Source organism: Cajanus cajan, chromosome 10 (genome assembly GCF_000230855.2).
Source record: "Cajanus cajan strain Asha chromosome 10, NIPB_CcT2T_4, whole genome shotgun sequence".
NCBI lineage: Eukaryota > Viridiplantae > Streptophyta > Magnoliopsida > Fabales > Fabaceae > Cajanus > Cajanus cajan.
The window spans coordinates 21,895,661-21,923,153 of NC_138526.1; the positions used below are offsets into that span (position 1 = coordinate 21,895,661).

Below are 27,493 nucleotides of genomic sequence, written 5' to 3' on the forward strand. Positions count from 1 at the left end.
TACCCATCAATTTGTGGGTGACAGGTAGTAGAGAACACCAAATTGGTTCCTAACCTTCCCTAAAGAGTCCTCCAAAAATGGCTAAGGAACTTAATATCCCTATCTGAAACTATGGTTTTGGGTAGTCCATGCAACCTAACCATTTCTTTAAAGAAAAGCCTAGCAATGTTGTAGGCATCATCCACTTTGTGGTAGGAAATAAAGTGTGTCAATTTAGTAAAATGATCCCCTACCATCAATATGGAATCCATTCCTCTTTGGGTTCTTAGAATCCCTAGGACAAAGTCCATACTAATATCAACCCAAAGAGAAGTGGATATAGGTAAAGGTATGAATGTACCATGAGGCATTAGTTTAGACTTAGCTTGTAAACAAGCTATGCATCTAGAATAATATCTTTGGACATTCTTTCTTGTGTAGGGCCAAAAGAATTTTTCTTTAAGCATTGAAAGAATTTTATCTGTTCCAAAATGCCCTATGAGCCCACCTTCATGGTTCACTTTTGTTAATAGTTTTCTAATATATCTTTAGGGTATGCATAATTTTCCTTATTTAAACAACTACCCCTTAGAAATATAGAAACCATTTTGGGCTTTATGGCCACACTCAACAAAAATTGTTGCAAAGTCAATATCATTCTCATACATTTCCTTAATATTATCAAATCCTAACATTTGAGAACCAAGGGAAATAAGTAATGTATGTGTTCTAGATAAAGCATTAACCACTACATTTGATTTTCCCTTCTTATATTTAATCACATGAGGGAATTGTTCCAAGAACCCTACCCATTTTGCATGTCTCTTATTTAATTTGCCTTGACCCCTCATATATTTAAGTGATTCATTACCACTATGTATGACAAACTCCTAAGGAACAAGGTAATGTTCCCAATTTTGAAGGTCACTTACAAAAGCATATAGCTCTTTGTCATAAGTGGGGTAGTTGGAAGAAATCATGTAATTTTTCACTAAACTAAGCATGAGGTGCCCACCTTGCAACAAGACAACCCACACTTATCTCATAAGCATCACATTCTAGCTCAAAAGTTTTTGAAAATTCAGGTAGAGCTAGAATTGGTGCATGAATGCTTTCAAACATTTCATCAATGGGCTCATGCTTCTTCATAGAGATCAACCCATAGTATCTCTAAAGAGTGGCAGCTCATTTGAGTTTGACATCCTCAATACCTTTATGAGTTACCCTGCCACATTTCTGTGGATATTGAGTAGCTATAGAACTTGTTGTATTCAATTATGGACAAGGAGCATGCCAAGATATATCTAGCTTTTGTATTGAGTTGTAAAATGTTGTAGTCATCTTAAGTGTATTGGCTTTCAAGCTTGGTCACAGTTATATCACCTTTAGTGATGATCTTCTAGAGATGGTATTAAGTGGATTTAATGAACATTTCCATTTTATCCTTCAAATACAGGTAGTCTTCTTCATTAAAGGTAGGAGGCCTTGTAAGAGAAGCTCTTTCTGGTGGGTGTTGGCCTTCACTATTTCCCATAATGGATCTTTTCCTTTAGCATGGTTAGATGCTCAATCCTATTAAAGGCTGAGCTCTAATACCAAATTGTGGAGAAAATATAGACACTAGAATGGGTTGAATCATGTTAATAAAAACCTCACACTTTTTCAAGTAGTGAATTAGTAATGCTAACAATAAAAAGTGTTGAAGAAGAGGCAAATGAAACATACAATATTTTATACTAATTCATCTCAACCACTAAAACTATGTCTAGTTATCAATCCAACTAGATTAAGTTTCACTATCTTAAACAAGATACAAGTATTCTTTCAACAAACCACTTTTGGCTCAAACCTAAGTATTCTTTGAATTACCTCTTCAAGCAATCTACCCAAGTATTCTTTTACACAAAACCTCTCCAGGCTTCAACACCAAATATTCTTTTACAATCAAGCCTCTTCAAGCTCAAACAAGTATTCTTTTTCAGGTAAACCACTTTAGGCTTAAACAAGTATTCTTTTGCAAACAAGCATCTTCAAGCTCAACAAGTATTCTTTTGTAGACAAACCTCTTCAAGCTCAACCTTATAACAATAGTTATATCTGTGTAAATTTTTACGAACGTTGTTTCATTTTACAAATAAGACATGATACAAAAAATTAAGAACAAAAGTCTTTACACAAATAATGAATGAATAATAATTTGTACAAAAGTTCTTATTCTTTTTTATTGTGAAACTTCTTATATAGTGGCCCAGATGGAGATGACCGTTGCAAAACCTTAAGGGTTCCTCACATGCTTGTTTCTTTTGTCTTTGTTATATGTTTCTCAAGGTGATAAGTATTCGTTGAAGCATTAAATGTATTTCACCAAATTGTCACTTCTTATCTGATATAGGAGATTACTTATAAACTTTAGGATACCAAATGAACTATAAGTAGTGTGTGTTAGTGATGAGTAGGTTCTACATCTACTTTTACTGACTTTCTCCATGATTTTAGGGATCCATTTGTCCTTGGTTCTAGCACAAAGCATGGCTTCATTTACTTTAACATATTTGTGAGTTTCAATGAACTTTCTTAGTTTGATCTGTTAAGGAATCACTTAGACATGTAACAAGTAGTCATTAGTCATTATAAATTATATGCATTTAAGACTTTATGAAGTCAAATTGCATACTTTATCTGATGACACATCATCTATCTAATGATTTGCGTCTTATATTTCATTTCATTTGTATTTCTCAAAAATATTTTGTCTTAGAAAAATATTCAGTTTTGTTGTCATTAAAACTTTGAAAGTTTAAGGGATCTAAGATCGTATTTTGACTTAACACTAACTTGCACCATAAGCTAACTAAACTTTATATACCTTTCTTCTCCATGTGCACGCCACTTTTGATAAATTTTGAGAAATAATCTTGAGATTTTCTCTTCCAAAAATCTTAGCTCTTTCTCTTGGCAATACTTTTCCTTATGAACTTATCAAGGAATTCCTTCTTGTGATAAGTTCTTCACCATTCTTGCTTATCTTCTCTAGAAGTGGCACACCCTTTCTCCTTTCCTCCTCCACCATTTTCGAGTTTCTTGAAGGTTACAAGTTCATGGAAGAAGATTGAGAGCACATTGAAGTTAGTTGAAGTGAAACACAAACCATCTTCAAACTAGTTTCATTAGACCCACCAAAGAAAATGGGTTAAAAAAGTAATTCACTCCACTTAGTGGTGGGTTGGAAGATTCGCTTACTTTAGTGAGTTTATGGGTTAAAAATGGTGGGTGACAAGTTGAGTCTCCTTCAGCTAACCAATTTTTTTTAAAAGAACATCTCAATTGAAATATTTCAATATACATTTCACTTCAACCTATAATTTTATCAATATTTGTAAAATTAATTAGGGAGATTATATTTTTCCTACAAAGGGTTAATGTAATATATATTTTTATTAAATAAAAACACTATAGATGAAAATGTACTAGTAAAAATATGTGATTAAAATAGTATATTTTTATTTCATATAAAATAAGAATAAATACCTAGAAAGAAAAGTTAAACTATAAAATAAACACATTGATTCAACATAAATCCATTACAAAATTATCTTTTATGAACATAAAAAATGTGGATTGGCAGGTAGATTTATCGAGTTGGTGGGTTAGACAGGTTAGTGGGTTTATTTATCCAACTCAACCCATCAAAATTAGGCAGGTTGACCAATTGACTTGTCAAGTTCAACCCACATTGTCATCCATATACTTCATACACCATCCACTCCTTTCAATTAATCACCCCTACAAAAAGAAATAACTACTCAATTACAAAGTGAACAAACTCTTTTACATATCATATTATTTCAAATATCTTTTTTGTAAGCAACATGTTTTATTACACATTCTTCAACAAAAATAATAATGGAAATATTTGTCTTATGCATGATTATTTGTCTTTACTTTACCTAGGAAAAGACAAATATGGATATTTCACATGCTTATCTGGTTTTAGCATTGAAGTGCACAACTATTGGGGTTTTATAGGTAGTTTGCAAAAACAATTTCAAAGATAATATTGGATCTCAAAAATATGTTTTAATGTTAACAAACTTAAACGTTTTTCAAGAGAAAAAGTTTTTCAAATCACATTAGGATGAATCAATATAGACAATTGATTGTATTGGCACATAATCCCTTAAGCAAATTACTTTGTAATGACATATTGTCTTCCAAAGGACCTACGACAAAGGCAATGTTAAGGAGAATGCAAGAGGAATGAGCTTGTGGTGAAGATACAAGGCCTAAGCTCCATTTGAGCTATATGTTACTTAGTCCATTTTCTTTGTGTGTATATTTTCTCTTGTAAACATTTTCCTTATTTTTTGACCTTTTATTTTTGGTCAAGTAAAGTAGGAAATTTTGTCCTTGTATTTTTTATTTTAGGGGTGTAAATGGTAGTTTAGGAGGTGTGCAACTAGAAAAAGGCTATTTGGTCTTGTTAGGCTTGAATGGCCCAAGAAAATCTTCCCTTTGGACCATGTGGACATCCATTTGCTTATGCAAGTGGCTTGGACATCCAAACATGGTGGGGACACAATTTTTTTTCCATTCAAGGAGCTAACATATCACATGGTCTTGTCTAGTCACACCTCTCATTAGCTCTTCTAGATCTAGGATGGTGACATGAGTCATACTTTCCTTGCCTTGCCACATGGTATACTCTCATTGGCCATTCTAGATCAAAGATAGTGACATTTAGAGGGAGCTTGGCTGAATTTAAATTTTGTAAACTAGTGTTGAATGTTCAACTTGACCTAACATAGGTTAGCTTAACTTGCACAACAAACTACCAAATCCTATATATATGTGTGTGTGTGTGTATGTATATGGTGTAATGGTCGAACCACTTTTGAGCAATTGTGAGAAGTACATTGATATTTTGTCTTCCAAAAGTCTTAGTTCTCTCTCTTGGAGAAAATATCTCCTTAAGAACTTTTATCAAGGAATTCCTCCTTAAGAATAGTTCAACACTCTTCTTGCTCATCTTCTCTAAGAAGTGGCACACCATTCTTCTACCTCCTCCATTGTTTCTTGAAGCATTTTTCATCCATGGAAGAAGATTGGGAGCACATTGAAGCTAATTGAAGATATTCTCCAACCATTTCTAATCTAGTTTCATCATATTTGGTATCATGAGCTTTGGTTCTTCCATAGATGTTTTCTCTTACCAATTTCATGTTGTCTAAAGTTTCTTATATGTCTTGTGGTGTAATTGTTTCTTAGATCTAAATTTTTGCATGTTATATGATAGATTTAATATGTCTTAAAAAAATTTGGTTAAATTTTTTTTAGTATTAGTTTCTTTGAACCAAATCCTTTTGTTCTTCCATAGAATTCTCGTTCTGAGTTTTCCTTTATTTTTTGATGTCTAATATGGTGTATGAAACATGAATATGATTCATATGAAATTTGTATGGTGTTTGTGTCATTTTGTTTTGAAATCTATGAAAATGTTTGTCTTGGATGTCATGTCATCACTTCTAGTAGTCCTTTTTATTTTTGAATCTTGAAGATACATATGATATATATACTGGACGAAATTTGTATTGGAGCATGTTATTAGATCATTAACATGCTCTAGTAGAGTTAGGTTTTCATATGTCTAGTAGTTTTTACTATTTCTTATTTCCTTGAAATTTTTGTTATTCAAATTGATCTCAAACTTTGGTGAAATATTAGAAGCTTCAAGGCTACATTAACACTACATTTAAACTTTCTCTTTTAAGTTCAAAAATTTTGAAAATCAAAGGCCTAATAAAAAAAAAAGTAATAGTATTTTTTTCACCATTTTTTTAAGTCCTTTTGAATTTCTCTACTTTTAAATTTTTTTACAATTTAGTGTTCTTGTTTTGGAACATTTTGTGACATTATTTTTGTACCTTGAACAAAGTAAAAATAGTCACAAAATAGATCCAAAAGAAAATAAAACAAAAGTTTAAAAAAAGAAAGAATGAAAATAGAAAAGATATGTAAAACATTTTGTGAAAACCATATGAAAAATATTTGTCACATTTCATTTTAAGTGAATTTGCCTTTAATTGGGAAGTGGAATTGAGTCTTTCTTACTTTTGTAATCCAAATCTAAAACATATCCTGGGATTATACCTTTGATGTTCTAGCTTCCAAATTGTGTTTTAATTTTTGTTTGTCTAATTTTTGCAATTCTTTCTAGTTTTGTCACATCTACTTCCATTTAAGTTTAGCCTATTTTTAATTTTGCTTTTGTTGTTTGTCTTATAAACTTCTCTGGTGTTGTTTTGGTGTGTAGTTTCTTTGTGATGGCGAACAAGGTTCTTACCACAAAGTAGCATCTTAGAATATTGATAAAGGCCTAAGAGGCTTGACTCGAGAAAAACTATCTTTCGAAAGAGCTTGGGAGCTAAAAACCATTGAATAGAGTGCAAACACTAGAGCTTTCTTACACTAATAAATTTGTTCATTGTGTAGGAGAAGTATTGAAGACTTGTTTCTTATTTTTATTCTTGGTTTTTACCCTAAGAGTGAACCATCTAAGGAAAAATGGGATAAAGTAGAATCCTCTCTAGAGAAAGCAACCCCCAACACTAGTTCTAGAAATAGTAGCATCAAATGTTTTAAGCATCTAGGGAGAGGTCACATTGTCTCTCAATGTCGTACTAAAAAAACCATGATATTAAGAGACAAGAACCACTATAGTAGTTAAGAGATGACTGCATCTTCTTCCTCAACTTTTAGTGGTAGTGAAGAAGAAAAAGGGGGGAAACTCTAGTAGAGAGGAAATCTATCTATGTGATGATGATCTTTTGATGGTGAAAAGGCTTCTTAGAAGCCAACTTGTGAACTTAAACAATCACAAAGAGAGAATTTATTTCATACAAGGTGCAAAGTTTTTGATAAAACATGTTATATAATTATTGATGTGCTTCATGTTGCAAAGTTTTTAGTACAAGGTTGGTTAACAAGTTAGCTTTAACTATCATTCCTCGCCTAAAGCCTTATAGGCTCCAATGGTTGAATGGTAAAAGGAAATGACAGTTGACCAATAAGTGAAGGTGACAGTATCCATAGGTAACTATGAGGATAAAGTTTTATGTGATAGTACCTATGGAAGCTAGCCACATTTTATTCGGGAGACCATGGTAATTTGACAAGAAATTTATACACAATGGTCCTTCCAACAAAATAAACCCCACACACGTGGAGAAGAAATTTGTGTTGAATACTCTCTCACCTTCACAAGTGGCTAAGGATCAACTACAAATGCAAAACAAGAGGGATGAAGAGAAAAAAAAAGGAAAAAAGACCTAAAGAGTGAAAAGGGGGAGGAACGGGCCGTTTCTAATCTAGAACGGGCCATTTTGACCTAGGTTGTTATGAACAAAATGGTAGTTTGGAACGAGCCATTTCAATTTTGAAACGGGCCGTTCCAAATTCAAATTTTTGCCCTAACAAACCAATTTGGAATGGCCCATTTTGTTGACCAAAACGGTCGTTCTAGTTGGTTTTGACACCTATAAATACGTGCCTCATGCATAGTGCAAGGGGACCAGAGTGGGATCGAAAAAACGATTACTTTTGACTCGTTTTCTAGTTTCAATTCAGATACCCTCTCTCCTTCTTCTCTTTTATATTTCTTAAGTATTGTGAGGATTATTGTAGAGTGAAAGGCTGCTAAAAAGCGTCTAGACCCACATTTGAAGAGGATTCTATAAAGCTTATTTTGGAGGTACTTTCATTAAATTCCTTCCTTTTTTTTTACTACTTTGTTCAAATAATAATCACTATAGACAAATATTAATCATGTAGACATACCATCCTAAACATTTATGGGTTTAAATTCCTCATCTTCATATGTAATTCTAATTTAAAAGTAACATATAAATAACCAAAAGAGGAACAAGATATTCAAATTATTATTCTTTATCATGTCAATTTCATCATAGGGTAGCAATTTAGGGCATTGTAGCGTGCCTATTACCTTTCTTACACGTAAGCGACCCCCGAACCTAATTTTGGCTATAAAGGCCATTATTGAGTTTTGAAAACCTTTTCTTTTTCATACGTTTTAAGTAAAATATCGGTGGTGACTCCTTTGAACCTTTTCAAAAACCATTGGTTAGGGATTAGTCTAGTCTCTAGACATTTCCTAACCAATGAGATTTTCAAAACGGAGACCCAAATCATCTATGGGCAAGATCAAAATTTTTTGAGTTCTAACAATTATTTTGCAACAAAAAGTGATATTAAAAGAGCTCTCCATTTTGAACAACCTTTTTACCTTCTTTTGCGCAAAGGGACACTAGCTTGCATTACCACGAAGAGTGAGGTTGAGATTCTACCTTATGGGGTTAAAAATATTTTGAAAGAATTTGATGATCTATTTCCTCAAAAAGATCCCAAGGGATTTCTACCTTTAAGAGAGATAAAACATCAAATTAACTCAGTCCCTCGAGCAAGCCTACCCAATAGGCCAACTTATTGGACTAACCCCCAAGAAACAAAAGAAATAGAATCTAAAGTTCATGATTTGTTGGAGAAGGGTTGGATTCAAAAGAATCTAAGTGTAATACCCTAATTTTTCTATTACTTATTTGTATAATTTTTTGTAAATTATTATATGTTCTATTGTAATAAATATATGATAAATATTATGTAAGTTTATTGTGAATGAATTTTATGTAGTGTTATTTAGCAAAATTTTCTGAATTCAATGACATGCATTTTATTGTTAAATTTGATTATTTTCTTAACAGCGTTGTGAAACGCTATAAAATGTGAGAAATTAAATTTAAGAAAATTTAAGCAATCTATAACCTAAATGATAGTTTATTGAGATTAGATTAAGAATAGATACAGTTATGAGAGAAAAACTCAAAATTAAAATTTACATAAATTTTCTAAGGATTTAACTTTTTAGAAAATATATCCTGCTAAAGTATTAAGTAAGAAAATTATAGAAAAATGTTCAATATGACCTATAGGATTTTATCTTAATTGTAGTATGTTTAGAATAATTAATATAATTATCTAACTAATAAAAATTAAAATATAAATTTCAACTAATCAAATTGTGACAAGTAAGAAATTTTTAAATAATTAAATTAAAATTAATTAAAATAATTAAGAGATGATTAAGAGGACTATTCCCATGTTTTTTGGGGTGAGGAATTTAATAGTTAATTTAGTTTTTCTAATATTAATTAGATTGTGAGATAATGAAAGTATTTTTAGAAAATTCTAGAAAATGCTACACAAATCTACATATAACAAGAAACAAATGTAATAGATTTTTGCAAAGCCATTTGTAATACAAATTGGCCTTAGAATTGGTCAAAAACTTTTACTAAAAACATGGCCACATTCCAAGTCCATGGAGGTCAATATAAATAAGGAAAAATGTGGCAAAAATATAACAAAAAAAAGTAAAAACACTTACAAAACTCATGAGAGCTCACGGCCAAAGAAAGGAAGAGTAAAAATACCGTGGTCGCTTTATACACGTGTGTATCGACCTTGCCCACACACGGGATCAACTAAGTCCTAGAGGAGAACAACACAACGACCACTCCAAGGGACAACTTCCCAAGGAGGGTTTTTCAACAAATTGGGCTCTCAAAGCACCACAACTATCTCAATCCACACAATGGGATGAGCAACTTCGAAAACATCTCCCCTAGTCCTAGTGATCAACAACTTATCATCACAGCTTAATTAGCTTACAACTCAACAACACAGCTTTACAGCAATAGGCATCATAACAACTTTACAATAATAGGCATCATAACAACTCTACAATAATGGGCATCATAACAACTTTACAACAATAAACAACTATAGTCATCAATCTCAACTTTAACAACTTTAAACAACATAGCAACTTTTCAACTCATCATCTTAATCAACTTTCAACTTAAACAACATGGTATATCAGCACAACAACTTATCAACGTTATTTAACAACACATTTTAACAACACAACAACTCATTTCAACTTTAAACAACACAATATTAGCTCAACTCATAATTTACAACTCAATCATCATAAGGTAATCTCTTTTCAACACATGGCACAACATACAACTTTATAGTAACATACAACTCTCCTCTAACAACTTAACAATATTATCATCATGCACTTCACAACATATACATGTCCACACATAACATATAGCAACTTTATCAACTTAATTTCAACTAGCTTCAACAATATCATAGATCAATACACAACTTGTAAACAACTTCACAACTTAACTACAACATGCATCTCCAACAACCTTATTAATAAATATTTAATCATATATTAGCAACACACAATATTTTCATCACATAATACAACCCATACTAATCAACCTAAGTACCCAAATGAGTTCCCAACTCACATAAAACCAACAACTTTACAATCTAACTTCCTTTACCTGAAGATTGGCTCAGAATAGCCAAGAAGCGAAATTCCCTTTCCGAAGCTCAACCCGGAACTTCAATCCACCCAAATCAAGCTTCCTAGTCCAGAGTCCTTCTCTCTAAAAACCTCCATTTCTCTTTAACCACCCAACTCTATTTATAGACATTCAAGAGTGGCCAGAACGGCCTGTTCCGAATCTGGAACGGCCTGTTCTGCACCCCTTCATCATGTGTAAAAATCACATGTAGAACGGCCCGTTCTAGGACTCGTCCAGAACGGCCCGTTCTCCAACCAGAACGGCCCATTCTAGGACTCATCCGGAACGGCCCGTTCTCCATCCAGAACGGCCCGTTCTAGGGTCTAAAACGCCCCATTCTCAACTACAAATTATAGGTAAATTCAGTAGTTGCATTCCACAAGATCTTCACCAATCCAGTGGACTTACCTCTCAACTCCTTCAACTTGTAATCAATCACAACTACCAGTCTCTTCTCATAAGTCAGGTTCTCCTTGACCTGAATCTCACCCATCTCAACTACATGACTCGGGTCATGGACATACTTCCTCAACTGTGCAACATGACACACATGTTCCCCCTTCTGTAAACTCCAAAGGCTTTTGCCTTTTACCAGCATATGACTTCTATCTACTCTGGCCAGTCTTCATACTCTCTTGAATCAACTTTACTTTTTCAGTAGTTTGTAGGACTAACTCCGGCCCCACAACCACTGATTCACTATCTTGGTACCAACACAAAGGAGTCCTACACCTCTTACCATACAGGACTTCAAACGATGTCATCCCGATACTAGCATGAAAGCTATTGTTATACATGAACTCTACCAGTAGTAAGACTTCCTCCCAACTCTCCAAGTGATCTAGCACACAAGCTCTCAGAAAAACCTCCAAGGACTGAATTGTCCTCTCTACTGACCATCCGCCTGTGGATGATAAGCAGAACTCAACCTCAACCTCGTGCCTAAAGCTTGGTGTAGACTCTGCCAAAAATCTAGAAGTGAACCTCGGATCCCTATCTGAAATAATATTGGAAGGCACCCCGTGCAAACGTACTATTTCCTTCACATACAACTGTGTCAACTTCTCCAAGGATCACTTGATATTGACAGGCAAGAAATGTGCACACTTGGTCAATCTGTCAACCACAACTCAAATAGCATCATTATTCCTAGTCGACTTAGGCAACCCATCAATGAAATCCATAGTGATACTATCCAACTTCCACTACCGGATCTCCATCATCAACAACAAACCACCAGACTTCTGGTGCTCAACCTTAGCCCTCTGACAGATCAGACAGGCCGCCATATATTCAACAATATCTCTCTATACTTAGAATCTTAAGGTAGGCAAATTCTGCCCTTAAACCTCAAATCCCATCTTCACCCATCTCAAAGCCAACTACTTCCTCTGTATCCAACAAATTAAGAACCTTCACAACTTTCGAATCTTACAACTACTTCATATCAACTTGCTACAAGAACTCACTAGTAATGGTAATCATGCCACAGCTAATGTGGTCTTAAGCCAACTTCACATACAGATTCAAATCTCTGAATTTCTCAACCAGCTCCAACTCCTTCACCATCAAACTAGACATGTGGATGGACTTCCTACTCAAAGCGTCTGCCACTACATTGGCCTTCCTAGGGTGATACATCAACTGAAATTCATAATCTTTTAAAATATTTCATCCACTGTCTCTGTCTCATGTTCAAATCCTTCTGATCAAGCAAGTACTTCAACTCTTGTAATCACCAAAGACGTTAAATCCTGCACTATGAAAATAGTGCATCCATACCTTTAAGGCAAAATAACTGCTGCCAACTCTAAGTCATGAGTAGGGTAATTCCTCTCATGATTCTTCAATTGCCTTAAAGCATATGCAACTACTCTCTTATTCTACATCAACACACACCCCAACCCTAGGTGAGAAACATCACAACACACCTCAAATGACTCATTAGGATTAGGCAACACCAACATAGGAGAAGTAGTCAATCTTTCCCTTCAACTCTTCCACCTGACACTTCAATTCAACCAACTCTGTTGGGGCCATCCTATAGGGAGCAACCAACACTGGTCCTACACCAGGGACCATATCAATACTAATCTTAATCTCCCTAGTAGGAGGTAACCCAGACACCTCATCCAAAATCACCTTCAAAAATTCCCTCACAACTCCTACCTATTGATCACCTTCTCAGTTTCCACACTCACAACAGCAAATAGAATACAACACTCTGCTCCATCTCTCAACATCACTTCAGCTTGGCTAGCTGAAATCAACAATTTATCCTCCCTCTAAGGGAAAAACCAACCCCATATTGGCACAGTCTATAAGAATGTGATTGGCAGATAACCAATCCATCCCTAAGATTATGTCAATATCCACTAAAGACAAACAGATCAAGTTCACCTTATACTTCCTATCACACATCTCCAAGGGAAAACCAACACACATCTTAGAGGCAACAATAGAAACAGAAGCGTGCGCAGACACAAGCAATCTCAACTACAAATTACGTACAAGCAAACCCAACTTTTCAACACATGTATATAAAATAAATGAATGGGAGGCCTTGAGTAAAATAACATCATCACAACCTTACCAGTATCTTTACCCTTCCCTTTCACTAAATCAGATGAAGTGGAAGCTTCGATTCCGGTCAAGGCAAACACCCTTCCAACTATAGAAGATCTTTCAACCCTTGGGGCACTCCTGGTCTGTCTAGCACCTACAGGACAACTAGTCGACATGTGACCCATCTGGCCACACCTAAAGCACTTGCTCTCGGTATGAAGCAATCACGAATGAAGTGAGGTCCACCACATCTGTAACATCTGAGAGTAGCAGCTCCACTCTAATCCCCACTCCTAGCTGTGTCAATAGGTTTCCTTGTGACAAGACCCCCTTGTTGTGATTGGGGCCTATCATAAGGCTTCCTTTGAGAACCACCACCACTCTTGGACCCAGCTGGTCCACCAACAATCTTCGTCGACTTGCTGACGCTCTCTAGCCGCTCTATAACCTTCGCCTTCAATACCAAGACTAGAAACTTCGTGATGGCCATAAGCACCACCACTCTCCTCAAATCATACTTCAAGCCTTCAACAAACTTCCTACACTTCCAAGCCTCAAAGGTGGTTTGGGTGTAGAAGTGTGCCAAGTGCTCGAATCTCATGGCATACTCGGTCATCGAAATTCTCCTTTGCTGTAATCTCATAAACTCTGCCTCCCGAGCATGCCTGACATTCACTGGGAAGTACTTCTCGAGGAAGGCCCTCTTGAAGCACACTCAGTCCACAACCACTCCACGGTCAATTCAGCATCTGACTAGTACCTCTCCAACAATACTCTGCCTCCCCTATCAACATATACACTGCATAACTGAGCTTTCACTCCTCTAAAAAACCTAGAACTAAAAATATCATCTCCAGCTCGCAAATCCAGTGGTCAGCCACCTCCAGATTTGCATCACCTCTGAACTAAGGGGGGAACTACACTTCCTGAACTCAGCCAAAACCCGACTCTCCTATGACCCAACTGGTCTTGAGGCACTAGTCGCAACTCTCTCAGCACCCATCCTAGCAAAGTAGGAATTCTGCTATTGCATAGCCATAGCCATCATCTCCATGGCATGGGCTATCTGCTCAAGTTCTAAGCGTCTTCTATAAAATGAACAACTCATTCAACACACTACATCTCAACTACTCAACACAAATTAGCACAACATCCAACACAACACAGAGTTTAACACAACAAAAGCCTAAAGGAAGAAGAGATGGAGAAAAGAAAAAAAAAATAGGAAGAAGGATAAGAAATAGGAAGGGAGAAATCAAGAGAAATTGGAAGAAAAGGTAGAAAATCCTTGGAGGAAAAGGTATGAGTTAGATGTTTAATTTTATTCATGTTTTTGTGTTTAAGATAGTTGTAAAGTAGGTTTTGATCATTATTTTCATGGTTGGATGCTTGAAATATTAGGTTAGAAGACTTGGATTAAAGTTGGATTTTATGATGAAATTGTTGCTTTTGAAGTAAAATTGGTTTGATTCTTGTTTTTGGATGATAATTGTGTTTGGTTTTGATTGTTTAATGCTGGAAAATTGAAAAATGGAAGTTGATTATGGTGGGAAAAGATGCAGCCCCAAGGTTGAAGAAAGGGACAAAATGGGAATTTTCCAAAAAGTTTAAGGGCAAAATGGTCATTTCATTTCCTAGGGACATAGATGGAACTTTTGGAAAAGATTAAGGGTATAATGGTAATTTTAATAATGATTTAGGGACATAAAATAAATAATAAAAATGTTCAAGGATATTATGGGAATTTTAGAAATTAGGTAAGGGTATAATTGGAATTTTAGGAAATAAATAGGGGTAAAATTGGAAATTTAGAAAAATTTAAGGGTAAATTTAGAATATAATAAAAAATCTAGAAACATAACTGGAATATGAATAATTAATTAAGGAGAATCATAGAATGGTGAGAAATGTTCAAGGGCATAAATGGAACATTAGAAAATTAACCAAGGGTAATATTAAAAATAGTAATTAAAATTAAGAGTAGAACATAAATATTAGAAAATAATCATATATTTAATTCATATTTTAGGATAACATTACAAAATATATTAGAAAATAAATATTAAAATAAAATTTATGTTTTAGTTTATTAATTAGTATTAAAATAAAAGTTATTTAGTTTGCTAAATATATGTAGAGTTGCTTGAAATGACTTGATTTTATTTTTTGTTGGAATGGTGAATTATTGTAAATTTATATGGCATAATGCATGGACATGATGCATAATACAATTTTTGAGTCAAAATAATTTTAGGGGGGAAAGAAAAGAATTTGTGAAAAAGTTTGAAAATATTTTCTTTTAATTTACTATTAAGGACAATTAATAGTAAAAGAAATAAAAAATAAGATTTTGATAAAATTATTTTCTTTAAATTTACTATCATGGGCATTTGGTAGTGTTTTGTGACATTGAAAGTGGTGAAGGATAGTGAGAAAGAGAATGAGATAGTATATAGAATATGAAATTGTGATTTAAACTACTGATGTCATTGATAGTAAATAGGGTTGAGTAGAATGGGTAAGACAAGACAATTGTTCCAGAGAATAGAACTTTGGTCTAGGGAGTGTTTGGACATGGACAATCTTACAGATGATCAGTCTTTATTTAATTTTTGTGTCGTGGTAGTCTACTGGCTGCACTTACACTATAACTACTATCTACTTGTTCACATTTAACGGGGCATTGTTGAATCACTAGATAGAGTGATGTTAATCTCTAGCCTCACTAAATAATCAAGACAGAAAATCTCCATGGAGTACTAAGTCAAAAATAATTTTTAATAAATATTTTGATTCAAAACCTGTATTTCATAATCACATTGCATATTTTAAATTGATAGTTTTGATAAAAAAAAATAATCTTATTGTGTGTTTATTAATAAGTTATTTAAAGTTTTTTATGTGGTTGTGTGCTTTTTGCTTATTAATCAATACAATATCCTTTTGCATAGGCTTAAGCAACATCAATATAATTACATCATCAAAACTAAAACAATGATGAAAATACGTTTACTTAAATATTTGAAAACAGTTTCTCAAAAAATATTTTCTAAAATAAGCCTAAAACTGAAAATAAGAAAAAGTCGTTTTTACTATTTTCTTAACAAATGAAAACACGGTGTCATTGAAGTAATTACAATTTGTGGAAGAACATATGCACAAAGTTTTGATGATGTCAAAGCATTGTAGAAAATAAAAGGTCAAGTTAAAGCAAGTTGATCAAGAAACAAGATCTCAAGAAGTAACTAGATAAGTCTTGTCAATTTAGCCTAATATGTAAAAGGAACTTTTAGAAATTGCAAATTTTACTTGGCCATTAAAATAAGGATTTCAAGAAATACTTAAATTTAGTCTTTTTGAATATAAGAATAAGTTTTTTGAAGAAGAAAGTAAAAAGTAAAGTGTTCAAAAAAAGACTATACAAAAATAATTTTGACCGGTAAGAAAAAGCTTCTAAATTCATAAGTTTTCAAAAAGTAAAAACTAGTAATATCTGTCTGGTAATGGATTACTAGTTTAAGTAATCGATGACCAGAAGAAGAAAACTCTTGGTTAAAAATTCAAATGCTAAAAACATGTTATGGTAATCGATTACTAGATATTGTAATCGATTACCAGAAGAGTGAACTTCAAAATTTGAATTTAAAAGATACAACGTTTCAAATTATTTTTGAACTTAAAATTGTTGTAATCGATTACCAATTCCTTGTAATCGATTAGCAGAGTATCTTTTTTGAAAAATTGTAAAGAGTTACAACTCTTCATAAAAAGACACAACCTAAGAAATAATTGTCTATAAATACCTAAAAAAAATTCAGAAGATTTTTACGAACTCTATCGTGAAAAACATATTTACAAAACTTTTTGGCCAAGTTCATTTGCATCATTATCTAAAGAGTTCATTAAGATCATCAAAGTGTAAAATCTACTCTTCAAAGATAGTTACTCTGTTATACCCACTTGATCATTTGATCTGTAAAGGAGAAAGTGTTTCTCTTTGTTGGTTTTTGAATCCCAACACAAGAAAATGGTGTTCCAAGGTGTTGGAGGATTCAAGTCTTTTAAGAATTACAAAAATAGTAGAAATCTCAAGTTGGAGACTTGAGAACTGGATGTAGGCAAGATTGGCCGAACCAGTATAAAACAAGTTTGTAATTATTCTTTCCCTACACTTTTAATTACTTGTTATTTAATTGTGTTTGAGTAGTTTTCCATCATTAATCTTTATATACAATTTGTTTAAGAAGAAGAAATTATAAGAAAGCTTTACAAACTCATAAAAGAGTAAAAATTAGATAATTTAATTCATCCCCTCTTAAGTTATACAAGACTACTTGACTAACATAATTATTTCTGAATTTTGTTTACTTTACCAAGTCAATGTTGGTACTTCGGATATTGTAATCTTCATATCAACACTTTATACCATAGTTAATTCTCTTTCATTGATCATCCAATTCCATTAACTCGATTCTTTGAACAAGAAAATAAAACTCTTTTTAAAAAAAATTAAAACTCTTATAATACAGATTAAGAAAATTAGATAAACAGTTATGTATTTAGTTTTTTTTTTTTTTTTGCATATATTCTTTGTAGATCCACTTGGTATTAGTTTAGCATAACCCTGTTAATTTTGATAATTTATCTTCTTGCACTGTTTTTTTTTAATACCTTTTCCTTTTCAAGACATTGATTATTTTTCGAAAGAAAATGTTATATTATGAACTTAACATTATTTTTAATTCTTGAGAATAGTTAGATTTACTTGATTAGAGATAAGAAAAATATTGTATGAATTGACTAGGTTTAATGGATAAAATTTTAAAAATACCATTTTAAAATTATAAAAATTATATGTTTTTATAATTTTAAGAATTTAATTGATATGCATCGATACTATAAATACTTTTATTATACAATTATCATGTATTGTGAGATTGTTGAATTTTATTAAAAAAAAATACCAAAAGTTATATAATATGGTTTTTTAAATAGGCTATAGTATTAAAACATTTATTCATAAATTATTCTATAATAAAACTATAGATATGTTAATATTATAATTATTATTTAAAATTCATATAAAAACATTTTGGAAAATTCAAATTATTGAAAATAATTAAACCAAACACATTTTTAACATTTATATTCTCTAAAAATAGAAGAAAGATCTCAAACTAAGCATGTTTTCTAAATCTGAAAATTTGAAAATGAAAATTGTTTTCGGAAAATAAAAGTTAATAATATTTTCCTTCCTTAAGCAAATGAATCCTTGGATATGCATTAAAAATGGCCACAATACAGACAGAGCAAAGTCTATACTTTAATCTAGTACAGTGAGGATCATATGCAATCAAAACATCACAACCCCAATGTACATTTTCAATCATCAGAACCAAAAACCGAGTCCCTCACTTGTGACAAATCCTAGCTGTTGGCATAGTGACGCAAACTGGGGAATACTTTTTCTTGGCTTCTGGAGTACCTGCTTTAGGCTCTTCTGCCACTGCCATCCCAGCAACAGAGGAAACAGCAGTTGCTGCTGCAACAATCATCAGGTTTCGCCTTCCATGGCTACCCTCCTTGTCACTGTCATAACTGATCTTCTCCCCGTCAACAGCTCTGGCAGCATTAACAACGAGTCTCCTCTGCGTTGCCACTGCTGACTGCTTGGTGACAGCAGGGCTGCCAAGGATGGAGGCTGTCATGGTGAATGATGCCATTTTTGCTATGTAAAAAATCTGAATACTGAACTAGTCACCCTGCTACTTTCGATGGTGTAGGCAGTTATCAAATGATGAATATATGTATTGTGAATCATAAAAAGGGCATGGAGGTAGGACCAAGCAATATCTTATCTCATTCATGAAATGACCAATAAGTTATTGCCATGTAGAATAATTAATAATATAATGGAGCCTAGTTGTCGTGGGGCGTGTGTAGATGCTTCATGAAATGCGAATCAGAAGGATCAGAAAAATGAGGATTCTACAGCCTTTGACATTTCCTTTTCCTTTCTTTTAAATAATGCCACGTTGGCCTTATCTAATTTAGAGTAATATGAGCCACCCGACATTCCTCTAAACAGAACTACCACATTACAAATTTAACCAAAATCAATAGTAAAAAAGCAAAAGCCACGAAGAATTGAAGTCCCCTAGTTTATAATTAAACTACATCGTTGGATTACATCTAAGTCAATTGCCTATAATAAATAACTGATGGATTTATATGGCAATGGCATCCACTTCTCTTGCTCTGTATGGTGTAGGCAGTAAACCGTGAATGTTAGCAAAAAGATCTCCACGACCAGATTGTGGTTCCCCAAAAGGTGAATCCAAGACTGAGTCAGGAATTGCTACAAGGGTTTCTTCAAGAAATGATTTAACTGTCTGCGTGGTTCAAAAATTCAGTTAGTGTTTGAAGCAATACAACGACTGAAATATAAAAAACAGTTACTGTAAACTAAGGAGAGATGTGATTTAAAATTATGCCACAAGATAACTAAAAGCCGGTAAATGATATCTGCATAGCACCAAGTTTTTCATAAAGCACCTTATATATAAAAGGGAAAGAACGATCCAGCTATATTAGTACGTATACGTCCCTAATTATCACACAGTGACGAAAGAATACATTTATTATAATATATGCAAATCTTGACTTGTTTTGGCCATGAACATCACTCCACTAGCTCAGAGTTTACATAATCTCTCGTCATCTTTTTATTTCTGTAATTTGTTTTTGGTTCATTTTATTCCTGTCTAATCTAAAATTGAAACTGATATCGAACATGGGGTTCCCCAACAGAATTTTGTCCAAACATTTGGTTGAAAATTTTACTGGAAGAGCACTGCATTACAGAGTTACAAGGGAAAAGGGTTCCTTAATACAACATGGAACTGGAAGGATATGGATATATTTACTATGGTGCCTCAACTCCATATTCTAAGAACAGGAATTTTTTTAAATATTAAATTACATTCCTAGGTCATTTCTATATGCATGAGTCAACTACAACTGAGAACGGAATGTGCAATAAATCTGCTGACAGAATATGACCTAATTAGCTGTCTTATTACTTCCTGATTGTGCAATTAGCAGCTAACTAATTACTTCCTAAACTATAGGTGTTAATTTCTTTTATAACATAACACATAACAAGCATCTTTATATCCATGAATAGAAATCAAGGAAAAGGAAAGAAAATTAAGAATAGGTAAGAGTTGCTTGACGATGAAGTTTGTTAATCCTGCACATTGACAACTTCATCTAAATATAAAGTGAAGTATTGTTCTAAGCACTCATATAATTAGATTTTTCAGGGTAACTATACCGTGCATGTGTGGAAAGCAGAATTTGCTTTGCGCTTCCAAAGCCCATTCCCAGGTTCAGAATGGAAAAAACCAAGTAAAGGCTGCAGTAAAACATGATGTTCATAAGATAACAGCAAATTATAACTGCAAGTAAAAATTAAAATATCATTGATAGATATACAACTTGGTTCATGCTAATGGGAGGGAGGAAAAATGGAGGGGGGAAAACTCCTCCAGTGCATGTCCTATCTTTTAACTACCAATATAAAACAGGAACCCTTAACTGATCAAGGCTTTAAAGTGCATGTCCTATCTTTGAATAAGAAATAAAAAAAAAATGTGGGTATAACTATATAGTGATTAACTGTATATAAAAAAAAATATAGCTTTATTATGCCTCTATTTTATATCAGCTTATATAACACTATAGAGGAACTTTCATTAATATCAAGCATGGAAATGAACTAATGGATCATATTTGTCTGTTCCCACCTTCACAATATCTCGCACAGTTGGCCCAAGTCCATATTTTCGTACAACTGAGTCCCCGTATATTTGATATTTCTCAAGGACCTAGATGAGATGAGGTAAAAGAATAAAAATAAAAATTAGTATGCTCTAGGTTGTGCCAAAAGTGAAGTCAGTAATTTATGCAGCTTAATCCATTCTTATTCAAAATTTCAGTGACTGAACCTGACGACGTGTTAGATCACTACGTGGTGCACCGTAAACTGCACTATCAACATGTCCCAAAATATGCCAAGGGCTGTTGAAATTATCAACAATGATTAGTCAAGCTTCAAAGTATCAATCAATTTAAACCATATGAAGGAGAGTTCAATCAACAGAAAAAAAACATTATTAGATAAATAAAATTATTTCTAGACTTCAACCGAATAATTTTATGCTTTTAGAAAGTAGGATAATTGATTATTGACATGATAATAGAACCGCACATGTCAAAAGAGGTATCGTTGTCACTCCTCATACTTAAAAACAATTAAATTTCTGCAGAAGGTTTCTTGTATTGTATCTTACTAATAAGAGAGTACTTGTTGTAGTTAATCTGACAGATGGACTGTCAATTAGTAGGTTAGAGTTGTAACTGAAAGGGGAACAAGGTATAACTAGAAGGGAGAATAGAGTGGGTGCAGTCTTTGGTTTTAGTGCAGAATTGAGAGAGAGACCAGGTCTCAAACAAGTCTATATTCACACTTCATTATCTCTTTGATACAGGTCAAGTGACAGATATTTCTGTTAATAAAACTCTATTTATTTCCTATATTTTGATCCAGTTCTATCAAAGGTATATCACCCAGTGCTTTGCTTTGTCCATCCCTTAGGCCTAAAGGACATTTGCAATTTTGCACTAAAAGGCATTAGGTATACAAGGTGATTCAATGAAATCAAACGAAGAGCTTACAACTTTTAGATGCTTGGTTCTTGACAGATATGCATATTGGATAAAGACTTTTAACCACGAATAAAAGATATACATAACAGCTGTCTATTTCTCAGAAGGTTTAAACAATATGATATTCCGGTATATGAATTGTTTGAGATCATGCGGTACAAATAATTTCAGCATTTTGCTGACTTGTAACACATTAATAGTGAGAGTTGTTAGAGTTTTCATACTGCAACAGTGCCAACATTTAGCTTCCCAATGTAGAAAACCAGAAAGATAAAGGTGGTAATGAGAATACAAAATGGCTGCTAGTCAGTTGGCTATCTAACTGCAGTAGCAGAGGCTGGATGTAAATAGAGGAAGAGATCGTAAGTGAATTCAGTTAATTTGTCAGTTAGCTAGCTTTGGGTATTCCTAATCCTAGTGACTAATATTGGAAGCCAATCTTGCTTTTTTTTTTTTCACTTTGGGTTACACCTTACACTGATCCAGACTCCAGCATATGAGGAGGATATTCAATAAAATTCCCTCTTTTGCTTTTTGTTAATTGCTGCTCTCTGAACCAGTATCTATCAGTTGGGAAGTCATATCTAGCAACAATAAAATTGCATTAACTCCAAGGAAAATTTGTCGCAACAGTTAACAGGATGGAAATTCAAAAAACTTCTGCTACCACTGGTTGTTCATTGTGCAGAAGAAAATTCCAGTCAAACTCAAAAATAAAGGGATCTTCCCAAAAATATTTAAGGTGAAAACCGACTTCCACTATTTGTCCAGCTTCAGATTTAAAATAGATAATCTACATTTTGTTTTCTGAAATCATATGGCAATTTTTTTATGAGTTAGTTGACGACTAAACTTGTTCCCCTTTTATTGAATAGAAAACTCCTGGTTTTTGAAAGCATTCAAGACTTCACTCAGGCAAAAGGGACAGGGGTTGGAATTTTGTATTTGACACTTACTTATGGTATGCTGCACGTCCAACCATAACACCATGAGCCCCAGCCTTTAGAGCTCCATTGACCTACGGTTGAATTCCACAAACAGAAGCATGAGAACATAATGCACCTTATAATAAGAAAAAAAAAACAATTTCAATACCAGAAAATTAACAGATTTTTTACTGAATGGCTTTCTAGAGGACTAAAGTGTCATTTAAATAATAAACTTTTAACAGCCCATATTTAATTACAGCAATCCCTAATTTACAGCAATACAAAACTGTAGAATTAATTAAATAAATACAAAGAATAAATTAGGAAATGTTATGGAGTAATTATAGTAGCAGTTTTAAATATTAAAAAAAATGCTGATAATCAGGCTGATTCTATTAACAAAAATGGCTATAGATTCATTACATTCATGACTAAACTGAACTATCTCAAAAGCCAGAAAGGAGGAACTAAAAGAGTAGGAAATAGATATTGTAGAAGAAAATTTATCTATAATGAATACCAATTCTCAATGACAAATAATGAACAGTTAGATAACAGCTTACCTCATCAATACTAGTAATACCACCATTGATTGTAAATGTTAAGTCAGGAAAGTCCCGTAAAAGGCCATAAAAGTATTCATATCTGCATTAAAAAATGTGTATCATCTCCAATTCTATATTTAATGACCATAAATATCAAATTTTCTGTCAGTCTGATACATACTTTAGTGGAGGAATACTCCGATTTTCAGCTGGGTTTAGGCCCTTAAGCAGTGCCTTCCTTGAGTGAATTATGAAATGCTTAGCAGGTGATTGAGAAGAAACCTTGTAAATGAAATCACCTGAAGGATACAAAAGTTATGACACAAAGGCTAATATGTAACTTCAATAACAAAGGCACAATTATTTTAAAGAAATCGTAACCTAACATAAAATTGTGGCTTATAAATCGCATCAGTAACAATACAATTTTATGACAATTGTTTCAAAAAATGTGATCATCTTGTTGTCCAGCAATCAAACATAGAGAACTAGTAAAAAGTAAAATAACAATCATTCAACCCCGAGGGGCCTCCAGATATGTTTGTTAAGCACTAACCTAGCTTTGAGTCTTAACAAAATAACTTGTTTGGTAAAAAATATCCTTGGAAAGCTCTAATCGAAGCTTCTTACATGTGAAAAATGAAGCTTGTGAATCTATCAAGGTCCAATAGTTTCAAATATCCTTTGCAATCAATAGAAGGCCCATTGGCTAGAGCAAGAGCTAAAAAAGTTAAAGAGGCTTTCCAATGTCGGGTCATGGAGTTGCAAGATAAAGAAGGTTCAACTAAACAAGAGCCCAATCCAAAAATTACCACATTTGTTATTCTCAGCCAACTTAAAGGTAATAATTTGGTGAACCAAATAAGCTCAACACCCAATACTAAAGATGCATCTATAGGCTAGACTTTATTTGGATGGATTACTTGGTTTCTAGGCTGAAAAGTTAATTAAGCCCATTTTTCTTTTCTTTTTTTTTCTCTGTGATTTTCATATTTATTTTTGTTGGAATACATTCAGATGTCTTTTGATATTTTCTAAGTCAGATTTTAGTGTTTTTAAGCTTCATAAACCATTGTGATGGTTAGTGGGATAATGTGAAGTCATTTCTAGTAGAAAATAAAAGCTTAGCGGGAAGTTAATGCTAGTGGGAATTAAATTAAGATTAGTGGGAATTCAGTTCAAGGGTTGTATACTTGTATAGCTTAGACTTTAAAAAGGAATCTCTTGTACGCTACCAAGGCAGAATTGACAGATTGATTAAATTGAGTATTCCTCCTTTGTGAGAGCTTCTACTTTGTTCTTGGGTTAAGAACTTCATGGTGTGGTTCTATCAGCAGGTCGCAATTAGGGTCACACTTTCTTTTAATAACTTTATTTCTACTGGCATTCCTATCAGGTTCTTTATTGCAGTGGTGGGTCATTTGTAAGTAGTAAGTACCATTATAGGCCCTAAGCTAAGGCTTGTGGTGTGCCTTGACCTTTGAGGGGTGCAACCTTCCTCCCCGAGGATGAACTCAATACAAAAGTCCTAACTTTACATCCTTTCAATGTAATAGACAAAAAATGTTAAAGAAGGACCTTACACAATTCATTGTACGAATCATGATCATCCACACCTATTCGACATTTGACACTGACAGGAACATCTGTATTGGCAGCAATTAATGAAATAGCCTCTGCAACAAACTTTCCTTGTATACATTAGAGTTCTACATTAGTGCATATTGATGAAAAAAATTTACATGTTCAATAAGTTTGCACATCAATTATGGATGATTTTCTAACCTTTGGATCAAGCATAAGTCGTACACCAAAGCATCCACGTCCAGCTACTCTAGGACTCGGGCATCCGCAACTGGTATATGTTGAAAATAAATAATGGATCTATCAGAGACTAATAAAAATAAGAAACACTATGAATTAAGGTGATAAGAAAATAAACAAACTTGAAGTTGATCTCATCATAGCAATAAGAATTCGCCAGTTCAGTAGCTTTAGCCAAATTTTCTAAATTACTCCCTCCAATTTGAAGCACAATAGGATGTTGATCTGGAGAATATGCCAAGAATCTGTCCTGAGAAAAATTGACAAAAAGAATAAATGGTTTTTCAGAAACAATTTAACCAGAAATGGTATCGCCCCATCAATTTGTGCCCTTCTGAACACACATATACCTACTGCAATGAGATAAACAGAGGACTTTGTTATTTAACCCAAAGGTGAAGAACAACTTGTGTTTCATTCGAAAACTGTACTCTGAAAGATACAGAACTAAAACATAAAGGCTATCAGAAACATCCCTGTATATCTAGTTATGCAATATATTATACCACAATAACTATGAGCACACTATTAATTGCGTTATAAATATAAAGTCATAGTCTAATCTAATGGTTTATGTTTTTAGAGAAGTTCGTCATTTGACATGATATCAAAATCCACTATGGCCAAGAGGTTTAAGCCTATGGTATAATGCACCTATGCATTATCCGAGCTTCAAAGCCAAAGGTTTCTTGCATGAAAAGGTGCGTTAGATAGAGATACAAGAGCATAAATAATGCAAGTAATTGTCTATACACCACAATACTGTGCATAATCACTGAAGTTCTGCCACTGACATCAGGGTGATATCAATAAAATGGTATGTCTATACACTTTACAAAATAGTAAAACTCTTCTTCACTCCCTCAATACATCTAAGTAACTGTAGGCTGAGCTGTAAGCTTTTTAACAATAAATAAGCCTCAACCCAACAGCTTAAGCTTTTAGCATAATTGGTCCATGCCAATTGCAACCACCAACATTGTCATTCATAAATCATTCCTTCCAAGTTTTTCCCTTTTTAACAACCAGAATCATGTTTACAAACTTACCAGATTACCCTTTTGATGAACAATTGTTTCAGCTGCAAGCATCTCCGTGTAGAGCCAAGCATGTTTGGATATGAGGCGTGCCAGAGTCCTGTAGTGATGATCAGTCCAGTCCATCATTGGAGCCACACTGGAATCCAAAGAAACAACAAACCCAGATTCATAAAACATCAATATAGCACAAACAAAAATCCGAGACACGCATCTAGGGTCCACCCCACCTAAACAAAGGAGGATAATAGAAATTTGCAACCATCACAGCTATACAAGGTGATTGTTCCTTCTGAGCAAAAGCAGCAAAAACCCTAGACGGCACAAATTCCTCTATGATGCATGCACCCACCAAGAAACTGCAAAAATTTTCAAAAACATTAGAACTTGAATTCGAATAAAAATTGGAAGTTACAGCGAAACAAATGAAATGTGATGTTTAGTGAATGAGGATTTGAAGAGAAGCGTGTAGAAAAGGGTTTATTACAGAAAGGACGAAAGTGGTGTCGCAGAATCCGGAGGGAAATTACTCTAACCTCCGCAACTACTGGAACTTGGGAAGCGCGTTTGTTGTGCCCTGTTTTTAGTTTTACCCCTCTCGCATTCGTGCTATGTGAGGGCGTGAAGACCGAAGAATTTTAACTTTTGATTATAATTTATAACATAAAGAATAATTTCTATTTGGTGTATTTTTTTTCAGATAATTTTATTTTTAAATTTAAAATATTAAAAAATTATTATTTTTACCAATTTATGATTATGAAATTTGAGAATCAAGTATAACATTAATTTATTTAACTAGTATTAATAATTTTTAAATATTTTTATTAAATAAATTAAATAGATAAGATGCATTTTGATTCTGAAAGTTATTATAAAAAATATTTTATTAAAATAATGTCAGTTTTTCTAATTTTAAAAATGTTAAATTTTGGCTTTTTCAAAAAATTGAGATCTATTAACCATTAAATTTTAATATGATGTAAGATGACGTTTATTAACATAAGATTTGAAAATTAAAAAACATACAAATAAAATTTATTAATAAAATAAACATCAATCACTTTTTAAAATAAATATAAATAATGATATTCTGTATGTTATTTTTAAATTTTTATTCTTGCATACCACATCACTAAATATTATATTATTTAAGTGATGATAAATTAGTGAAAATATTAATAGTTAATAATCAATGAACATCAAATTAATAATAAGACTAAAGTTTTATATTTTTAAAAATAAAATAATTAGATATATTTATTTTAAAATACAGTGACCAAAATTACAGATTAATAAAAATAAAATGATCAAAATTATAATTTAGTCTAAAATTATTTAAATATAACAATCCACCCCATTTATATTAATTTAATAATAAATTTTTAACAAAAATTAACATGTTGATTAGCATTAACAAATAT

The 27,493-nt window shown here is 33.1% G+C and overlaps 2 protein-coding genes across 3 annotated transcripts; both read right to left on the reverse strand.

Annotated features, from left to right (window-relative positions):
* Nucleotides 1–18,250: 18,250 nt before the first annotated feature.
* LOC109796760 (photosystem II 5 kDa protein, chloroplastic) lies at nt 18,251–18,873 on the reverse strand. Its single transcript, XM_020356540.3, has one exon. The coding sequence runs from the start codon at nt 18,725–18,727 to the stop codon at nt 18,416–18,418; it is 312 nt and encodes a 103-aa protein (XP_020212129.1). The 5' UTR covers nt 18,728–18,873; the 3' UTR covers nt 18,251–18,415.
* Nucleotides 18,874–18,984: 111 nt separating this feature from the next.
* On the reverse strand, nt 18,985–26,691 carry LOC109796759 (uncharacterized). 2 transcript variants are annotated; one of them, XM_020356537.3, is made up of 13 exons: nt 26,557–26,691; nt 26,300–26,428; nt 26,082–26,208; nt 25,155–25,282; nt 24,994–25,063; nt 24,792–24,894; nt 23,390–23,507; nt 23,227–23,308; nt 22,691–22,752; nt 21,014–21,086; nt 20,813–20,893; nt 20,341–20,421; nt 18,985–19,396 (listed from the first exon to the last, which is right to left on the reverse strand). In XM_020356537.3, the coding sequence occupies exons 2-13, from the start codon at nt 26,332–26,334 to the stop codon at nt 19,232–19,234; spliced, it is 1,125 nt and encodes a 374-aa protein (XP_020212126.1). In that variant the 5' UTR covers nt 26,335–26,428; nt 26,557–26,691; the 3' UTR covers nt 18,985–19,231. The 2 variants fall into 2 exon arrangements, with proteins under 2 accessions (XP_020212126.1, XP_020212128.1); XM_020356539.3 differs by having other exon boundaries at nt 26,606–26,687.
* Between the last annotated feature and the right edge of the window lie 802 nt (nt 26,692–27,493).

Excerpts from the sequence above, each read along its gene's own strand:
- LOC109796760 (XM_020356540.3), bottom strand. The coding sequence starts at position 18,727 with ATGGCATCATTCACCATGACAGCCTCCATCCTTGGCAGCCCTGCTGTC.
- LOC109796759 (XM_020356537.3), bottom strand. The coding sequence starts at position 26,334 with ATGGTTGCAAATTTCTATTATCCTCCTTTGTTTAG. Across the intron at positions 24,895-24,993 it reads GACTTATGCTTGATCCAAAG|TTTGTTGCAGAGGCTATTTC; the intron begins GTTAGAAAATCA and ends ATACAAGGAAAG. Across the intron at positions 19,397-20,340 it reads CTGCTTTCCACACATGCACG|ACAGTTAAATCATTTCTTGA; the intron begins GTATAGTTACCC and ends TGAACCACGCAG.